The sequence below is a fragment of the Xenopus laevis genome, chromosome 4L (assembly GCF_017654675.1).
Source record: "Xenopus laevis strain J_2021 chromosome 4L, Xenopus_laevis_v10.1, whole genome shotgun sequence".
NCBI lineage: Eukaryota > Metazoa > Chordata > Amphibia > Anura > Pipidae > Xenopus > Xenopus laevis.
The window spans coordinates 121,707,811-121,724,748 of record NC_054377.1 but is presented as its reverse complement, the minus strand read 5'-3'; the positions used below and the strand labels follow the sequence as shown (position 1 = coordinate 121,724,748).

Sequence of the window (16,938 nt, the reverse complement as noted above, 5' to 3'; positions counted from 1 at the left end):
TTTCATGGGCAGGTGTGGGCAATTCCTTTGTTATGTCGTTATCAATGAAGCAGATAAAAGCCCTGGAGTTGATTTCAAAGGAGCTCTCCATGCAGGTGAAACAAGCCTTCCTTAGGGCTCTTACTGACGAGCGGTTGAAGCTGCGCTCCCCTGCGTTCCACTTTTCTACTTTCAGCCGCAGGGGAACGCAGGAATAGATGCTTTTAGCTTTTTTCAATGGGGCTGTACTCACCCAGGCGCGTGTAGGCGCCGAACACCTACAAGCAGAATCATTTCCATGGTGAAGAGAAACCCCTTCCCAACAGCCAAACAAGTGAACACCTAGCTCCAGGAGGTAGGTATATTGATATTCAAGTCTACCATAAAGAGAAGACTGCATGTAAGTAAATGCAGATGGTGCACTGCAAGGTGCAAGCATCAAGAATAGAAAGGCTAGATTGGACTTTGCTAAAAAAAACATCTAAAAAAAGCCAGCACAGTTCTGGAAAAACATTCTTTGGACAGATGAAATAAAGATCACTCTCTACCAGAATGATGGCAAGAAAAAAGTATGGAGAAGGAGTGGAACAGCTCATGATCCAAAGCATACCACATCTCTATAAAACATGGCGGAGGCAGTGTGATGGCTTGGGCGTGCATGGCTGCCAGTGGCACTGGGACACTAGTGTTTATCCCTGATGTGACACAGGACAGAAGCAGCCAAATGAATTCTGAGGTGTTCAGAGACACATTCAAATCCAGCTAAATGTAGTCAAATTGATTGGGAGGCGTTTCATAATACAGATGGACAATGAACCAAAACATACAGCCAAAGCAACCCAGGAGTTTATTAAAGCAAAGAAGTGGAATATTCTTGAATGGCCAAGTCAGTCACCTGATCTAAATCCAATTGAGCTGCATTTCACTTGTTGAAGACTAAACTTCGGACAGAAAGGCCCACAAACAAACAGCAACTGAAAACCGCTGCAGTAAAGGCCTGGCAGAGCATTAAATAGGAGGAAACCCAGAATGTGGTGATGTCCATGAGTTCAAGACTTCAGGCTGTCATTGCCAGCAAAGGGTTTTCAACCAAGTGTTAGAAATTAACATTTTATTTTCAGTTTTTTAATTTGTCCAATTACTGGGCCCCTGAAATGAAGTGATTGTGTTAAAAAAGGCTTTAGTTCCTCATATTTTTATGCAATGTTTTTGTTCAACCCACTGAATTAAAGCTGAAAGTCTGTAGTTCAACTGCATCTGAGTTGTTTCATTTCAAACTTCATTGTGGTAATGTACAGAACCAAAATTAGAAAAAAAAGTTGTCTGTCCAAATATTTATGGACCTAACTGTATATTTTGTGCTTTATAAAGCACCAGGCACATCACAGTCACTACAATTGAGAGCCATTTTTTAAAAAAAAAATAAGTCTTCTTTCTGGGTCAAAGAGCAAAATGAAACCAGCACATTCCTGGTTCCATAGAAAAGTGTAAGTATAACCTTAAAAAGCTGCTCTGTTTTGATTATTTCAGAATCTGCCTCCTTGCCCTCCCCAAACCCTTTCTGTTGCTGTTAAAAAATAATAGTAGAGAAGTCCAATGACTTAACATGTTGGAATACCAATGTAAACTGTGAACACATTTATTATAAACACTGGACCAGTACCCCATAGAAACCAATCAGAATTAAGTATGACCCGTCGATTGCAGGTAAAATAATGACCTCTCATTGGATGCTGTTAGTTACTCAGTAAAATCACTCTAATATACCTAGCTTGGTGAACTCTTCTGTTACCAAAGGGCTGGAAGAAGGAGAAAGAATTGGATTAGAAAACAAAAGAAAACAATGCAGGCCAGAGCAGTATCCTTATGCTATCTCCTTCCTATAAAGAGTAATGTTCCTGTATCATAATAAAGGGTAATATACGTTTATGTGCAACATGAGCCACATTAATAGCTCTGGAAGTTCTCTGCCTATTATTTTAAGTCTCGCTATAAAGCAGAGAGTATTATATTACTTTCTCCCACAGCTCTGAATGACATCCCTTAGAGATGTGGCACCGCTCTATATTATTCCCTGCACCAGGGGTACTATGAGAGAGAGGTGGGAGAGAAAAGACGATTCTTCAGTGGCACAGTTATTAGTAGACATAAGGCTACTTGTTCAGACAAGTGTGCAGAGTGCCTACACTGATGTTCACAAAGTTTCCCACCGGTGTTCTAGATGATAAGTTCCCTTTAAGTGTCACTTGACTGGAGTGCTTGGAAGGTCTCAAAATAAGCTTTTCAACCTGCTACTCACAACAAATATGGATGGTTAAACAGAAATAAACTGAACGGTGCTGTTTCTTATTTATATGTCAAGTGCCTCTGTGACAGGCGTATTTATAACAACATCTTGTTTTCCTTAGAAACACCATATACCCCTAAGCTGCAGCAAAAGTGCCATATACTACACATCTCTAGTACTGGCAGCCAATCACAATGATGAGCAGCAAGAGAGATCTTTGAACTAGAGGAATGATGTTTGCAGTTATACTTGTAACTGAAATAAATGCTTGGCTTGGCTATCTTTGTTCTTACATTGGTAAGACCTAGAATCTTAATTCCGTCTCTCTGTGTGGTTCTTCTGATAGCGGGTGGGCCTATATTCTGGTCATTGACCGTGGGAGGTGCTCAGGTCTCAGGTAGGCATCATTTAGAGCTGCCAGCTCAACTAAAGAGTGAGATGACAACAGCTGAAGTTCCAGAAATTCACAATGCATTACTTTGCCCCATCAGTTGGCTTGTGAACTGAAAGGATGGCACGACATCATCATACATAAAGGACATCACATTTTCATTCATATGACTTTTCTTACAGCAGGCAGAAGTCACTACATGGACCTGTACAGTGCTGTACACCTAGTAATGATGGCCTGTAAAGCTGTGCTTAGTATAGTCTCTGTACATTTAAATGGGGTTGTTCACCTTTAAATTATCTTTTAGTATGATGTGAGAGTGATATTCTGAGACAATTTGCAATTGGTTTTCATTTTGTATTATTTGTGGTTTTTGAGTCATTTAGATTTTTATTCAGCAGCTCTCCAGTTTGAAATTTCAGCAATCTGATTGCTAGGGTCCTAATTACCTGGTTTGAATAAGAGATTGCAATATTAATAGATCTGACAAGAAAAAGGAGTAATATAAAGTAGCAATACCAATACATATATAGTCTTACAGAGCATTTGTTTTTTTAGATGGGGTCAGTGACCCCCCATTTCAAAGAATAAGAAGAAAAAAAGTCAAATAATTCAAAAACTATAAAAAATAAATAATGAAGACCAATTGAAAAGTTGCTTAGAATTGGCCACACTAAAAGTTAACTTAAAAGGTGAACCACCCGTTTAATATGAATGTCCACCTTTGCCACTCGGTAGCAATACATGGGCACACAGCTGCCAAATGGTGGTGCTATAGTAAAGAAATCATTTTTAACTTTGAGATAATGAAAATTGAGACAGAGAATTTGCCCTGTTTGGCCAGATGAAAGTACTAATTACAAATTAAGCATACTTTATTAATTTCTTAGTGTTCATTAGGAAGTCCAACTTGTGGCCCTTCATGTAACTACAATTTCCAGCATCATTTCAACAGCTGAAAATGCTGGAATATGCAGTTGAATAACAGCAAGCCAGTCACAGGTTCCCAATTATCATAAGAAAAAGCCTCAAACTTCCTCGATTGACTAGGGCTCCATCTCTAGCTTTGACCCTGACATGGTCCATTAAAGCTGTGCAGTCTATCCAAATACACATCAGCTATGAGTTGTCCCATCAGAGGTACCAGAGGAGCAGTGACTGCTGATGAAAGTCCTGCTGCGACCTTACACCAGGCTCTGGAAATGCTCCACTCTTTCCTGGTACAGGTGATGAAAAGCTTTTGCCAGTGCTTGAAATGGCCGCTCAAAGTTTTCCAGTTCTTTCTGCAAAACAGCAATAACCACAAGATCAGAATCAATAATGTTACTTGTTTAATGCTCAGAATTCAGTGCAATTTGAATCACGATTGCCTGTTCATGTCCACAAGGCCTGCTTTCACTGCACTGTGCGGTACAGCTATGGGACCTGTTATCCAGAATGCTTGGGACATAGGTTTTCCAGATAACGGATCTTTCTGTAATTTGGATCTTCATACCTTAAGTCTACTAGAAAATCATGTAAACATTAAATAAACCCAATAGGCTGATTTTGCCTTCAATAAGGATTAATAATATCTTCGTTGGGATCAAGTACAAGCTACTGTTTTATTATTACAGAGAAAAAGGAAATCATTTTTAAAAATTTGGATTATTTAAATAAAATGTAGTCTATAGAGTTCTATACCTGGTGTATATGGTTTGGGACATGTGATTTGTATAGAAAGACTTTTGATCCCAAGTATTGAATGTTAGACCATTACTTACCTGGGCACCAAAAGCTTCTATTTCGGTCTACAGTTACTGCTCCTTCTGGTTTTGGTAAAGGGGCAATGTGTGATGAACAACTAAAAGTTTAAAATTTGCAGGCAAGCTGCAATATACTGCATGAGGAGTATGGCAATAACCACAAAGCACACTAACTACCACCTGTATGATGAACTTGTGAATGGCACAGGGTGTAATGTTCAGTGCCCTGCAACAGACCCCAACATTGTATCTTCTGTTCTGTTCTTTCCCCATTACTTTTAACATCTCTAGTGTAATAGGTTTGTGTTCTGCCAAGTAATATTCTTTCACGTAAAAATACTCAGTGATTCTTACCGCAGAAGTCTCGAAATACTCCAGTCCGTTGCTTGCTGCCCACTCTTCCGCCTGCCCCTTTTCCACTGCTCTGAGTCCTGCCATGTCTGTCTTGTTACCCACAAGCACACCTTAGAAAAGCAAAGAGGTAGTGAACTATTAGCGGACTTGAAGAAAGGAATAGAAGCAAGGAATTTAGGAAAAAAATGAACATTAGTTGTCAATATCTTTACATATATCATATAATTTTAAGAAGAGCTTTGTGATGTCACTTGTCACAAAAATAATGTACCCCCTGTTGTAAAATATGAATATATTATGACAAAACAGAGAGCCGTGACGTGTGTGTGTGTGTGTGTGTGTGTGTGTGATATCCTTACAGCTTATATTTTCCCGACAAAAAGTAGGGGCACAAAAGGGCAAGCATTGCTATGTAGAATGCATTGCAGCCACCCCATCAATATGTAACACCTAGCATGCCTGTGTGCAAGCACCTATAAATTGTGGCACCAATTTGTCTGATATATACAAAAGGACATGTAGTTTCTGTAGTAAATGAGGTTCTTTTTCTCCAAAACACATAAAATAAGAGAAAAGTGAAATTGTCCATATACATGATGCGACATAAGGAACGTTACACCAACCTGGGAGATGAGGGCTCAATGTCTTCGATCTAACTCTCTGCAACCACTTAGTGCAGCTACTGAATGAGCTCTCATTGGTGACATCAAACACCAAGCACAGTGCTCCCGGCTGGTCCCACTATGTGAAAAAATAGCATTATAAAAATACAGCATTAAGAATAAGGAAACACTGCTATAAAAAAAACCTCATACATTTCACCATATATTTTAATATATATTTATAGTATAGCATATCCATGTGGATCCTGGTGTATGCATCATTCTGTCTATATATTCTTATCAGCAATGTGAATGTATAGATAAGCCTTTGTGTATTGTCTATGTATATTTATATATAAGCACTGGGGTTTGGAGGGGTTGAACTTCAAACCCAATTTAATTATGTAACTATGGCAGCTTTATGTTATGGGGTATATTTATAAAAGGGTGACACACCTCTCCTCAAAGTACTCCATAAATCTATACAGGTATGGGACCTGTTATCCAGAATGCTTGGGACCTGGGGTTTTCCGTATAACAGATCTTTCCATAATTTGGATCTTCATACTGTACCTTAAGTCTACTAGAAAATCATGTAAACATTAAATAAACCCAAAAGGCTGGTTTTGCTTCCAGTATGGATTAATTATATTTGGATTTTTGGGATAAAATTGAGTCTATGGGAGAAGGCCTTTCTGTAATTCGGAGCTTCCTGATAACAGATCCCATACCAGTATCAGTGAATTAGACAATGGATCTTTGATAAATAAATGCCTCTTTCTACTACATTTTAAGGGAGTCCCCTTAAGAAGTCCACCAGTCTTCTGGAGTCTCTTTCATAGACATGATTGGGAAGCGGTGGGTATCTTCAAGCTGATGATAATTGCTTGTACTGGAATGACTTCTGGGAAGAAAGCTCACCCAATGGGTTTTAAAGAACAGCTAGGGAAGTATTCTGGTCAGATTCCCAAAAATATACCTTACTGGTGCTCCTCATCAGCATATATATGAGGGATGTGGATCCACAAGAAAACACATTTTGATAGGGAGATACTGTCCTTATTCATTTGTAAAGCAGAAGGAATTCCCAGGATCATTCTGCCCTTGCTTTGCTTTAAAGTGGACCTGTAACCCAGATGTAAAAAGTTGTACGGGTATGGGACCTGTTATCCAGAATGCTTGGGACTTCCGGATAATGGATCTTTCCATATTTTGGATCTTCATACCTTAAGTCTACTAGAAAACCATGTAAACATTAAATAAACCCAATAGGCTGGTTTTGCTGCCAATAAGGATTAATTATATCTTAGTTTGGATCAAGTACAATCTACTCTTTCATTATTACTCAAAAAAGGGAAATAATTTTTAAAAATGTGGATTATTTGGATAAAATGGAGTCTATGGGAAACAGCCATTCCATAATTCAGAGCTTTCTGGATAACGGGTTTCTGGATAACGAATCCCATACCTGTATAATAAAAGTCCCATTTTTTTTATTAAAACATCCCTACCTGTTATAAATGTATTTAAAGATTTCAGCTGGAAATCAAATATTGCCTGCCCCTCCTCTATGCCTTAGGCATAAAGGTGGGGTAGACATTATTTTCACTTTCCATTTTGCATTTCCTAAATGTCACTGCTCTCCTCACATGCCCCCACCCTCCTGATCATCATTGTGTAGCCAATGCATGGGTGTCAGGTCCCCCATTCTGGCACATAAGATTTTAAAGGTGTTACAAAGCTTATCTCAATAAATGTGTCCACAAAATGGCTGCTACCTGTTTGCTGTGGCTGTGAATTCCAAGGCAGGTGGCAACAACGATTCAAATAATTTATATAATGTAAGAAAAGTTTATTTTGCTTATTATAACCCTTATTAATCAGCTGAAACTAATGTTGTGATATTTGCACATACAATAATTTGTCTTCTCTTAGGCGTTGGTTACACATATAAAACATTTAGTGTCAAATCTCTCCTTTTAACAGGGATTAAATGAAGAATAAAAAAAAATTGTGGGTTACCATGCAAAATGGAAAAATCAATGGAACAATGTTCCTCATAAAACAACCCATGTACATAATCATAAGGTTAAATGGAAGAAGCAAAACAACTGCCAGATTTATTTTTGGATGAAGTAGAAAGGTGCCGTATCCTACACAGCCTTAACGATTATTACTTAAGAAAAAACAGGAGCATTGTAGTGCGAGGAGCTTCAGATTTGATTGTGTCAGACTCTGCACACCGGGATTGGTTTCAGTAGCGTTGTCACAATGAACAGGGAGACTTACCAGCTTCTCTGTCATCTCATAAAAGATTGCTTTGCCAGGACTGTCGCAGAGGAAGAGCTCCTGTAAAGGAACAATGGAATGAGCTGGGCTTACACCGAAGTCTCTAAACAGACTGCATAATGGACAAAACAGGTCAGCTGAGAGTTGTGACCACTGGACCCAACGCTTTATTTCCTGAATATTCTTCATGTGAAATCCCTAGAGAGTACAGCCCAGGTAGAGTTTATGGGGTTAAATTTACTTTACCCAGGTGTGTACTTATAGCTTGTGTTGCCCTAGCTTGTAAACCCTTACCTTTTGGGAAATATATTATAAACCTAATTTTCCCCCCTTCTAGCTCCACAGAGAGGGTAGCCAGTGGATAGACTGGTTTTCCAAGGAGCTGTTCAGTTCAAACCTACTGCTCGCTTTTTACACCTATAAAAACTGCACAAATTCAACCAAACATGCTATATGTGGTCATATGTATTTCTACAGTACCCAGCAATAAAAACCTGTTTTTTTACCGGAGTGCCGTCCTCCTGTTGGTCTATCTATATGTGGTCATAGCCCCACCCACAACACTACTGGATTGACCCAGGACATAACAGTTTTGCCCCCAACGTCACCAGCCACCCTCCCAACATCATATGTAGCAACCAGTGCTGTATTTTGGTCTGGTGCCACCCAAGCTACTGGACCTCAACGTGCCCCTCCAAAACCCCAATGGAAGTGGCATAATGCTTATGTGCATTACACTCGCCACCATCCACCTTGCAGTAAAGTAAAAATGAATGTTGAATCTTCAGAAAAATAAAATTGTAAAAAAAAAAAATCTACAACAAATTCTGTGCCAAGGCCTGGTCTCTTTGTGCTGTATGGTAAATATACCATCACTCTACTGCAAAACATTCAGACATAGGGGCATATTTATTATACTGTGTAAGACGAAATTCTATCACGGTGTGCAAAATTGTGCACCATGCGAACGCCAGATTTACCACCATTACTTTACATTGCTTCAGACCTTTATAAGCAAGTTCCGGCGGAAGTCGCTCTAAGAAATGCTTTAAAAAAAATTACGCCTTTTTTTTTTTACACGGCAAAGCCTGGTGATGTGTTATGAATTATCCTGTCGTTTTGTTTTTTACATCACATAATAAATCTGCCCCTAAGTAACTTGAAATACATTTTTACATAACTTTTTTACATGCTTTTTAAGTCATCACAATTAAAGAAATATTATTCTAGAACACTTTCCAGTATACAATCATTTAAAATTTTTGTTAAAATTGTATTTTTAAATGTAAGAGCAATTAAAAGTAGTCTCTCTCTCTTCTGTTCTATTCTTGTCACTGCCCTGCTGGTTCTGACTCTTGAAACAGCATAGCAGAAGTTAGCTGATAAACAGATCTGTGAAGCAGCAAACAAAGCATCGTGGAAACTGGAGTCTTGGCTGAGGGAAAGCTGGTTTCTTCTACGTTGTTCTAAAAGTCAGAAGCAGCCATGCAGAAAAGTAAAGTCAAATACTGCTTTCAACTGAAACAACAAATATTAAGACACACTTACCACACTGTCTCCGGTATCTGGAATCTGAACTGTTTTTACAGAAACCTCCACGGTAGCGGTCTGCAGGATGAAATGACACAGCAATGTGTAAAGTATCAGTAACAACAACAACACACAAAACCCCAATCCAGAATCCCAAAAGCTTCTTTACAGTTGTGCTTGTCTTTCTACAGCCTCTTTCCAATAGAAGGTACAATACTATTCATAATGACGCACCATACTGTAATTCTTTGGGAAATGGCTCCCATCGCTCCGGAAAAGTTGGACCAGGGTACTTTTCCCCACAGCTGTGTCACCTGGGATAACAAAGGAACAGATGTCACACACCTTCACAGAAAACATTTGATTTTACAAATTTCAACCCTTAAAGGGAAACTATATCCCACCCCCCAGCTTGGCCTGGGTCTGTCTGCTTAAAGGGATACAGTCATGAGAAAACATGTTTTTTTCAAAACGCATCAGTTAATAGTGCTGCTCCAGCAGACTTTTGCACTTAAATCCATTTTTCAAAAGAGCAAACAGATTTTCAATATTTAATTTTGAAATCTCACATGGGGCTAGACATATTGTCAGTTTCCCAGGAGCCCACAGTCATATGACTTGTGCTCTGATAAACTTCAGTCACTCTTTACTGCAAATCTGAATATCACCCCACCCCCCAGCAGCCTAACAAAAGAACAGTGGGAAGGTAACCAGATAGCAGCTCCCTACAAAAAGATAACAGCTGCCTGGTAGATCTAAGAACAGCACTCAATAGTAAAATCCAGGTCCAATTGTGTCACATTCAGTTACATTGAGTAGGAGAAACAACAGCCTGACAGAAAGCAGTTCCATCCTAAAGTGCTGGCTCTTTCTGAAATCACATGACTAGGCAAAATGACTTGAGATGGCTGCCTACACACCAATGTTACAACTAAAAATACACTTATTGGTCCAGGAATTACACTTTACCTGGTAGAGTGAATTCTTTGCAGTGTAAACAGGGTAATTTAGAAATAAAAACTACACCATAAAAATCATGACAGATTCCCTTTAAAATTTAGGGAATTCTGCACTTCATAAATGAGCACTCTTTTAGAGCAGATTCTTGTTAAAGGGCATGTAAAGGCAAAAAATTATATCCCATTTTTACTTTCTTTAATGAAAAAGAAACCTATCTCCAATATACTTTAATTAAAAAATGTGTACTGTTTTTATAAGAAACCTGACTATATGCAGTGAAATTCTCCCTTTATTTACTGCTGTGGATAGGAATTGTCAGACGGTCCCTAACTGCTGAGCAGGGAAACAATCATAGTTATGAACAGCAGGGGGAGCCCCCGCCTTACTTTCCAGCCATGCAGAACTCAAGCAGCTTTGTTTATGACGATCCCTAAGCAGCCCAGACCACACTGAGCATGTGCACAGTCTTAGTCTTGCAAAGATGTTTAACAAAGTTACAAGATGGTGACCCCCTGTAGCCAACTTTGAAAGCATAACTTATTTGTTCGATTAGACTTGTGGTGCAGTAAGTTCATGTTTATATTTAGTATACAAAATACAGCATTTCTAGCCTTATTCTATTTTAGACTTTACAGGCCCTTTAATCAGGTAGAGAAGAAACCAATGCTCATCCCAGCTCTCCTTGTAACTTTTCCATTAGCTGCTTCTACATTTAGGCTGGTTGTTACCAACTCAATAGATGGTACATTGACGTACTGCTAAATAAACAAAACTTGAGAGGTCATACTTTTTCTTTCATTACCAATGTGAGTGTCTAGTCTATATAATACACTGTGTGGCCTGCCCCAGATAAATGCAACTCTGTGATCAAAAAGCCAGAACCACCAGCCATATCCTGAAACAATGCCAGGGACACACTCTTTCTTCCACTCCACACCAATAAAGGTCTCAATGGTTTCTTAATACAAGCGCAATAAACTCTTCAGGGGTCTGTAATTATGGATATAGCAATTCAGCTGCTCACTAGTCTGTTTAATGGCACTCACAGCTAACACATTCCAGACATGCAATTTCTTCCCTTACATAATCTTGCACCCTGTTGGCTTGTATTGTGTTCATTATAGATAATGTGATAATGTATATAATCAACACTGCCACTTACTCCACCAATTTAGGCCACGCGGTAGTTGGAACTTTAGGTGTTCTACAAACAGTGGGATTATCACAAGGCTTTCAATAAAGTAACACCATGCCTTTTTATTACGGCACCTCAAGAGCAGACTTATAAAAGAAAAGATGTAGATGTTTAAATAAAGGTCAATAAAAACATAAAACTTCTATTTAAAGCAATTAGATTTTTTCATTTAACACTATTACACGTATGTGCTATGAACTATGAATATACTGTATTATGAGCCAATTCTTTGCCGACTTAGTCTGCGGCAGAACACTGCACGCTTATCATAATACACACAATCAGAATTTAAAAGGCAATAGTCAGTCGAGTTCAACCATTAAAGGGAAAACTCAACCCTAAATATTTGTATATATTGGTTTATACACCTGCATAAAGCAATGATCCAGGCCCAGGAGCTCCCATCTTGGATTTTGTTAGGAGTGTCAGTGACATTGCACATGCTCAGTGAGTTTTGGACAGAGGTTAAGTTTAGGGGTCACAGCAAATCACCAAGTACAAAATAAAAGTTTGTCATATAATCTGATACTAAGGGGCTGATGATGAAATTCTTATGCTAGTTTGCTGGTAAATTGGCTGAATTAATTACACATTAGTCTTGTATTGTAAATGTTATATTCTATATATACAGTACAGTATATTGTGAGTTGGTGCCTAAGCTCAGGTAAGTCACAGCAACCCAGAACATGTGCAGTGAATCAGCAGAAAAGAAGATGTTGAGCTACTGGAGGCACCTCTGAAAGCATCTCAGATCTGTGTGTAGCATTTCTACCTACTTCTTTGTTAAACGTTAGTTCTCCTTTAATTTGAAAGTGTTGACCTAGATTAACTATGAGTTATGTTTTTTGACAATAAGTTATAATTACAAAAAGTCACACAGATGTACAATGAGACCTTTATAAGTCTGACTTGCCAGTCTGCTGCAAACCACATGTTAATAGTCAAATCCCTGACCCAATACAAGCAAACAATGTCGTCAGGTGGAGAGGGAAGGCCAAAAAAGCAGAAGAAAGGGGAGGCTGTTTGTAAAATCAGAGCAGAATCCATACCTCCCAATTGTCCTGGTTTTTGCTGGACAGTCCCCCTTTTCACTGCACAGCCCATGGTCCCAGATCCTCCTTTGCCCTGCTTGTCAGAGCATGCAAAAAACGTAAAGGCATTTTTCCTACAACTATAGGGCAATAACTTGCCAAACAGCTTAAAATACACCCATCACCCAAAAATTGGGTGGGCTAATAGAGCCACTTTGTGCTTGGGGGTTACAATTGACAAAAAAAAAGCCACCCCTGAGTGTTAAGCCATCGAAGTGAGGGGCGCAGTGTCTGTAGCACCAGCCCACTGTTCTGTGTGATCACCTCATGCTGACCACCATGAGAGCTGCCATCTAAAAGGTCAAGGCCAGTGTGATTGGCAAGTAAGTAGGGCGCTGCAGACTAGTGACTGTGGCCCCCTGGGCTGTGCTGCTTGAATGGAGTGTTGAAAGTTGTGTGCTGGTGGCACAGCCAAAAACATTTTGGCAGATCCTTGTGTCCCTCTTTCAACGTTAAATATCGAGAGGTACGAGAATCGTCTACCAACAAGTGTAGTGAAACTTTACTGTGCTGTAAATGTAATCACCTTGTATTTCTAAATAATATATTCTGCATAAAGCAGTGCAGCCGAGTTCCAGATTTCCTGTGGAAAATATACTCAGAAAATATAGTCAGATTCTCTCTTGCAGTTAAGACCTTTCAGTAATGATCTCCCCCTTACAGGGCTGCCAACAGAAACTTTGGGGCCCCACATGAACACAGGTGCGCAGTACCAACATTTTTTGCCAGGCCCATTTGTGCAGTACACAGATGTTCAACTAGAAGGTAGGTAGGTTTTGCCAAGACAAAAGGTTGAACTTGTTGGGTGGGTTTGGGTTGAATTTGGCCAACCATTGTGCATTAGGGTTGGGTGGGGATCAGACTGGAGAAGTACACTCCTCTTTCTCTCGTAAAGATTTACTGTCTTGGAGCCAGAGGCATGCAAAGTAGCATTCAGAGTGAGATAACGCAGCTATGAATCAGTTGAGGGCCCTACAATGGCAACATTTAGCGCATTAGTGTCAGGTGCGGGTTAGGGTAGGGTGAGGGTTGAGTTTTTCCTGACCCGAACATCACTATTGGGCATTCTTCTGATGCAAAGTCCATGTAGGAGACCCATATAATTCAGTAAATCGATCCCAAAAGAAACAGTGGTTACTCTATAATAAGTAGTTCATATAAAGTGATACACTACGTAATGTGCTAATTAATCAGTTGGTTAATTGGGGGCCAGGGGAATTTAAACTCTACACTTCTGCCTGCCCCTGCTCTCCGCTGTCATTGCTTGATACGCAAGTTGCATATGTTTTTGCATAAATTACATATATTGAGTAAGTTTAGGGGACAAAGTGCTAATAAGTCAATCAGTTCATGGAGGGGTCAGCAAAGTTTGACCAAATGTTAAACCTACCTGCCCCTGTCACACTGCTCTGCCTTGTTATTGCTTGAAATATAAGTTACGTAAGTTACTTTAAAAGTAATGTGAGTTTTTGCATAAGTTACGTAAATTACGTATGTGTAGGGGCCCAATTATGTTGCTGTGAGGCCCAATAACTAGTCATTCCAGTGCTGAAAACTTTATGTAGGAGACGCTCATATAATTGCATAAATAGAGCTTAATATAAATATATATGATGTTACTATAAGTAGTTCATATGATTAATGTGCTGATAAGTCAGTTACTTCATTGGTGGTCAGTGGAATTTGCTCCTGTTAAGCCTCTCTGCACTGTGTTTGCTTGATTCATACGTTTCGGAAGTATTTTTGACACTTAACAGGCAGTGTTAGGGGCACAGTTCACGCGGATGCTTCCCAATACACTGCAGATCAGTCATGGTTTGTGGCAGTGCCCAGAGCAAAGCGGCTTACGGTGGCCATTAGTGATAACTGCCGGTCGGGAGGGTTCAGGCCAGGCCCCAGTACTTCCTTTGCAGGTTGCAACCCCTGACCTTACACTGCCGGATTCCTGCTTCTATTTTTATAGGTGTGCACGTCCCACACCTTTAATGTCATCGGCAGGGTGGGTTGGCATGGGACCATAAATAGAGGGGCGGAGGTGGGTTTGGGGTGGGCTCAGATCGGTGCGGGTCGGGTTCGGGTAAAAAAAAAAAAAAAACACACCACCCGCAAATCACTAGTGGCCATACATACAGAGAGCCGCTTGAGGGGGGTGATATGGGGCTGATACAACTGTAGGCCCCAACGATTGGATCAAAATGACTAGAATAAAGGCGGTCGGATCGAGGATAGCATCAACGGTCCTTAATTGGATGGGATTTTTAAGCCAGATATAGATTGAGGGAAGCCCGTCGGAGGGCCCCACATATTGACGAATAAGCTGCCGACAGTTTATATCGGTCCGTGCATGGGGAGCTTTAATAGGGCCTGATTATTTATAAAAGGTCTTAGGGGGTGCTGGAAGTTATAAGGCTCTTTTGGGGTGCTGGAAGTTTTACTCCAGCAACAACTAATGGGATGCAGGTTAAGCATCACAACAATCAAGGTGATCTATGTCTCATGCCTGACATGTGTCACCCATAACCCATCTAGTATAAGGAAGGCAGCTTCACAATCATAGTGCCAGCATGTCAGACATACAGTAGGATGTGTGCCATAATTAAAATGACTCAGTGTACTGGATTGTAGCTATCTGTACTCTTTACTGTAAGTAGGTAGTGAACAGTAAACAGATTGATATGTTGCCAAAATTGACCAGATAGGCAGGTTTGAAAATCTAATTGATAAGGAATGCCTTGCCCTGTGGATGCAGTCTTGGTCAAATGGCTGTGTATGGCCTCCTACAGATGATGATATATTGCTCTCTAAGGGTCAGGGCACAAAGGCAGATTCGGGGAGATTACTCGCTTGGCGAAAAATCTCCTCTTCTTCGGGGCAACTAATCTCTTCAAACTGCCTCCCCGCTAGGTAAAATGTAAATCACAGGTGGGATGGCACTCGGAGTGATTCATTTTCCAAAGTCGCCAGAAGTTGCCTCACAAGAAAACTTTGGGCGACTTCGGAAAACGAATCACGCAGAGTGCCATCCTGCTGGCTAAAATGTAAATCGCAGGGCAGTTCGGGGAGATTAGTCGCCCCGAAGAAGAGGCGATTTGTTGCCGAACGACTAATCTCCCAAAGTCTGCCTGTGTGCCCTGATCCTTAACCGTCTTAGCTTAGCACATGGGTGACCAAATGAGGCCCAGCTGCATGACAAGTCCCAGAGCTGTCTCCCACTTCCTCCACAAGGTGAGCCCTGACATTCCAGCCACTCACCTGCTACAATGCACTTGGCTGAAAGTTTCACCATGATAAGAGTTTGGACAGACCTTCAATTGTGCAGTCAAAATCCTGTAGGAGGAAGAATGTATATGGTTAACTTTGTAAAATAAATATTCAGAATTCAAGCTGTTGCAGGAGAACTAGTGCTCCCAGAATGCCCTCAAAGCCAAGGCTGGCACCGGAGCAAAATATTCACACAGCTGTCTGTGTATAGGATCGCAATATACCTTCTATAATGGAAACCGATGCACTCGCACGCTGCTGATATAACTGGTATCACTTGGTAACGTGGTTGTTTCCTCCTGTGTGTGTGTGTGTTTGTAACAGTCATGCCCCACCTCTTCCTCTGCAAACTACATCTCCCATAATTCCACATGCAAGGAAACATAGAACACTGGTCCTGGGATCTGTAGTTCAGTGCTACAGACGAGCTGAATATGTCCAGCCCTATTCCCCACCCCTGCATTTGGGACGCTCAACGCTCCCATAGCAACCTGGATTGCTAAAAGATAAGCCATTGTTCAGGCCTGTGGAGCTAAAGCAAAGTTTTTGCTAATTAATACTTAAGTGCCCAGCCTACTATTAACTCTTAATACTATCAGGTTCCATAATAATATAGGTTTTATTTTGTATGTATATTTATATATGATTAATGCATACAACTCTATACAGAAGAACAAACAAGGGATAATATAATAATAAATATTAAAGATTTACTACTAAAGAGACCAGTGGATGGTGCTCTCTGCCCCAGAGAGCTCACAATCTAATACATCTATATGAATAATTGCAATAATCACAATAATAATAATATGAAAAAGACTTCTACTCCACCTCAGCTTCTATTGTTATTTGACACCCTTTATAAATGTATAATGCCCCAGGAAAAAAAAAAACAGGTGGTTTAAATCACATTTTACCTCTTACAAAGGCCATTGTATCAGAGCTACAGAGAGATCTGCTCTGCTCCGTGTCTAAGCTGAAATGAAGGTGGGCGTGTCATTGCACACTCCCGCAGGAAGTGATCATAACTGTGAGTGACAAGCATAACTGAGCAATAGCAGCTGTAACCCCACCTCCTGTCTCTCTATGAGAGGGTGAAGCTGTGTCTCTGCTCATGGTGTTTAGCAGAGCTGCAGCTTTCCCCCCTCCTCAACAGCAATCTGTTGTATCACCTTTATCATCGGTTTTATCTCATTCGAAGCACCTTTATTTGCTCGTCTTCTGTGTATAATACACAGTGCACCCTCCCTGAAA

At 40.2% G+C, this 16,938-nt stretch overlaps 1 protein-coding gene across 2 annotated transcripts; it reads right to left on the bottom strand.

The window, feature by feature from the left end:
* Positions 1-1,719: 1,719 nt before the first annotated feature.
* Positions 1,720-16,689, bottom strand: ift27.L (intraflagellar transport 27 L homeolog). Of its 2 annotated transcripts, none has more exons than XM_018256987.2 (8): positions 15,909-16,027; positions 15,676-15,750; positions 9,412-9,491; positions 9,196-9,255; positions 7,648-7,707; positions 5,380-5,497; positions 4,757-4,866; positions 1,720-3,940 (listed from the first exon to the last, which is right to left on the bottom strand). In XM_018256987.2, the coding sequence occupies exons 2-8, from the start codon at positions 15,707-15,709 to the stop codon at positions 3,842-3,844; spliced, it is 561 nt and encodes a 186-aa protein (XP_018112476.1). In that variant the 5' UTR covers positions 15,710-15,750; positions 15,909-16,027; the 3' UTR covers positions 1,720-3,841.
* Between the last annotated feature and the right edge of the window lie 249 nt (positions 16,690-16,938).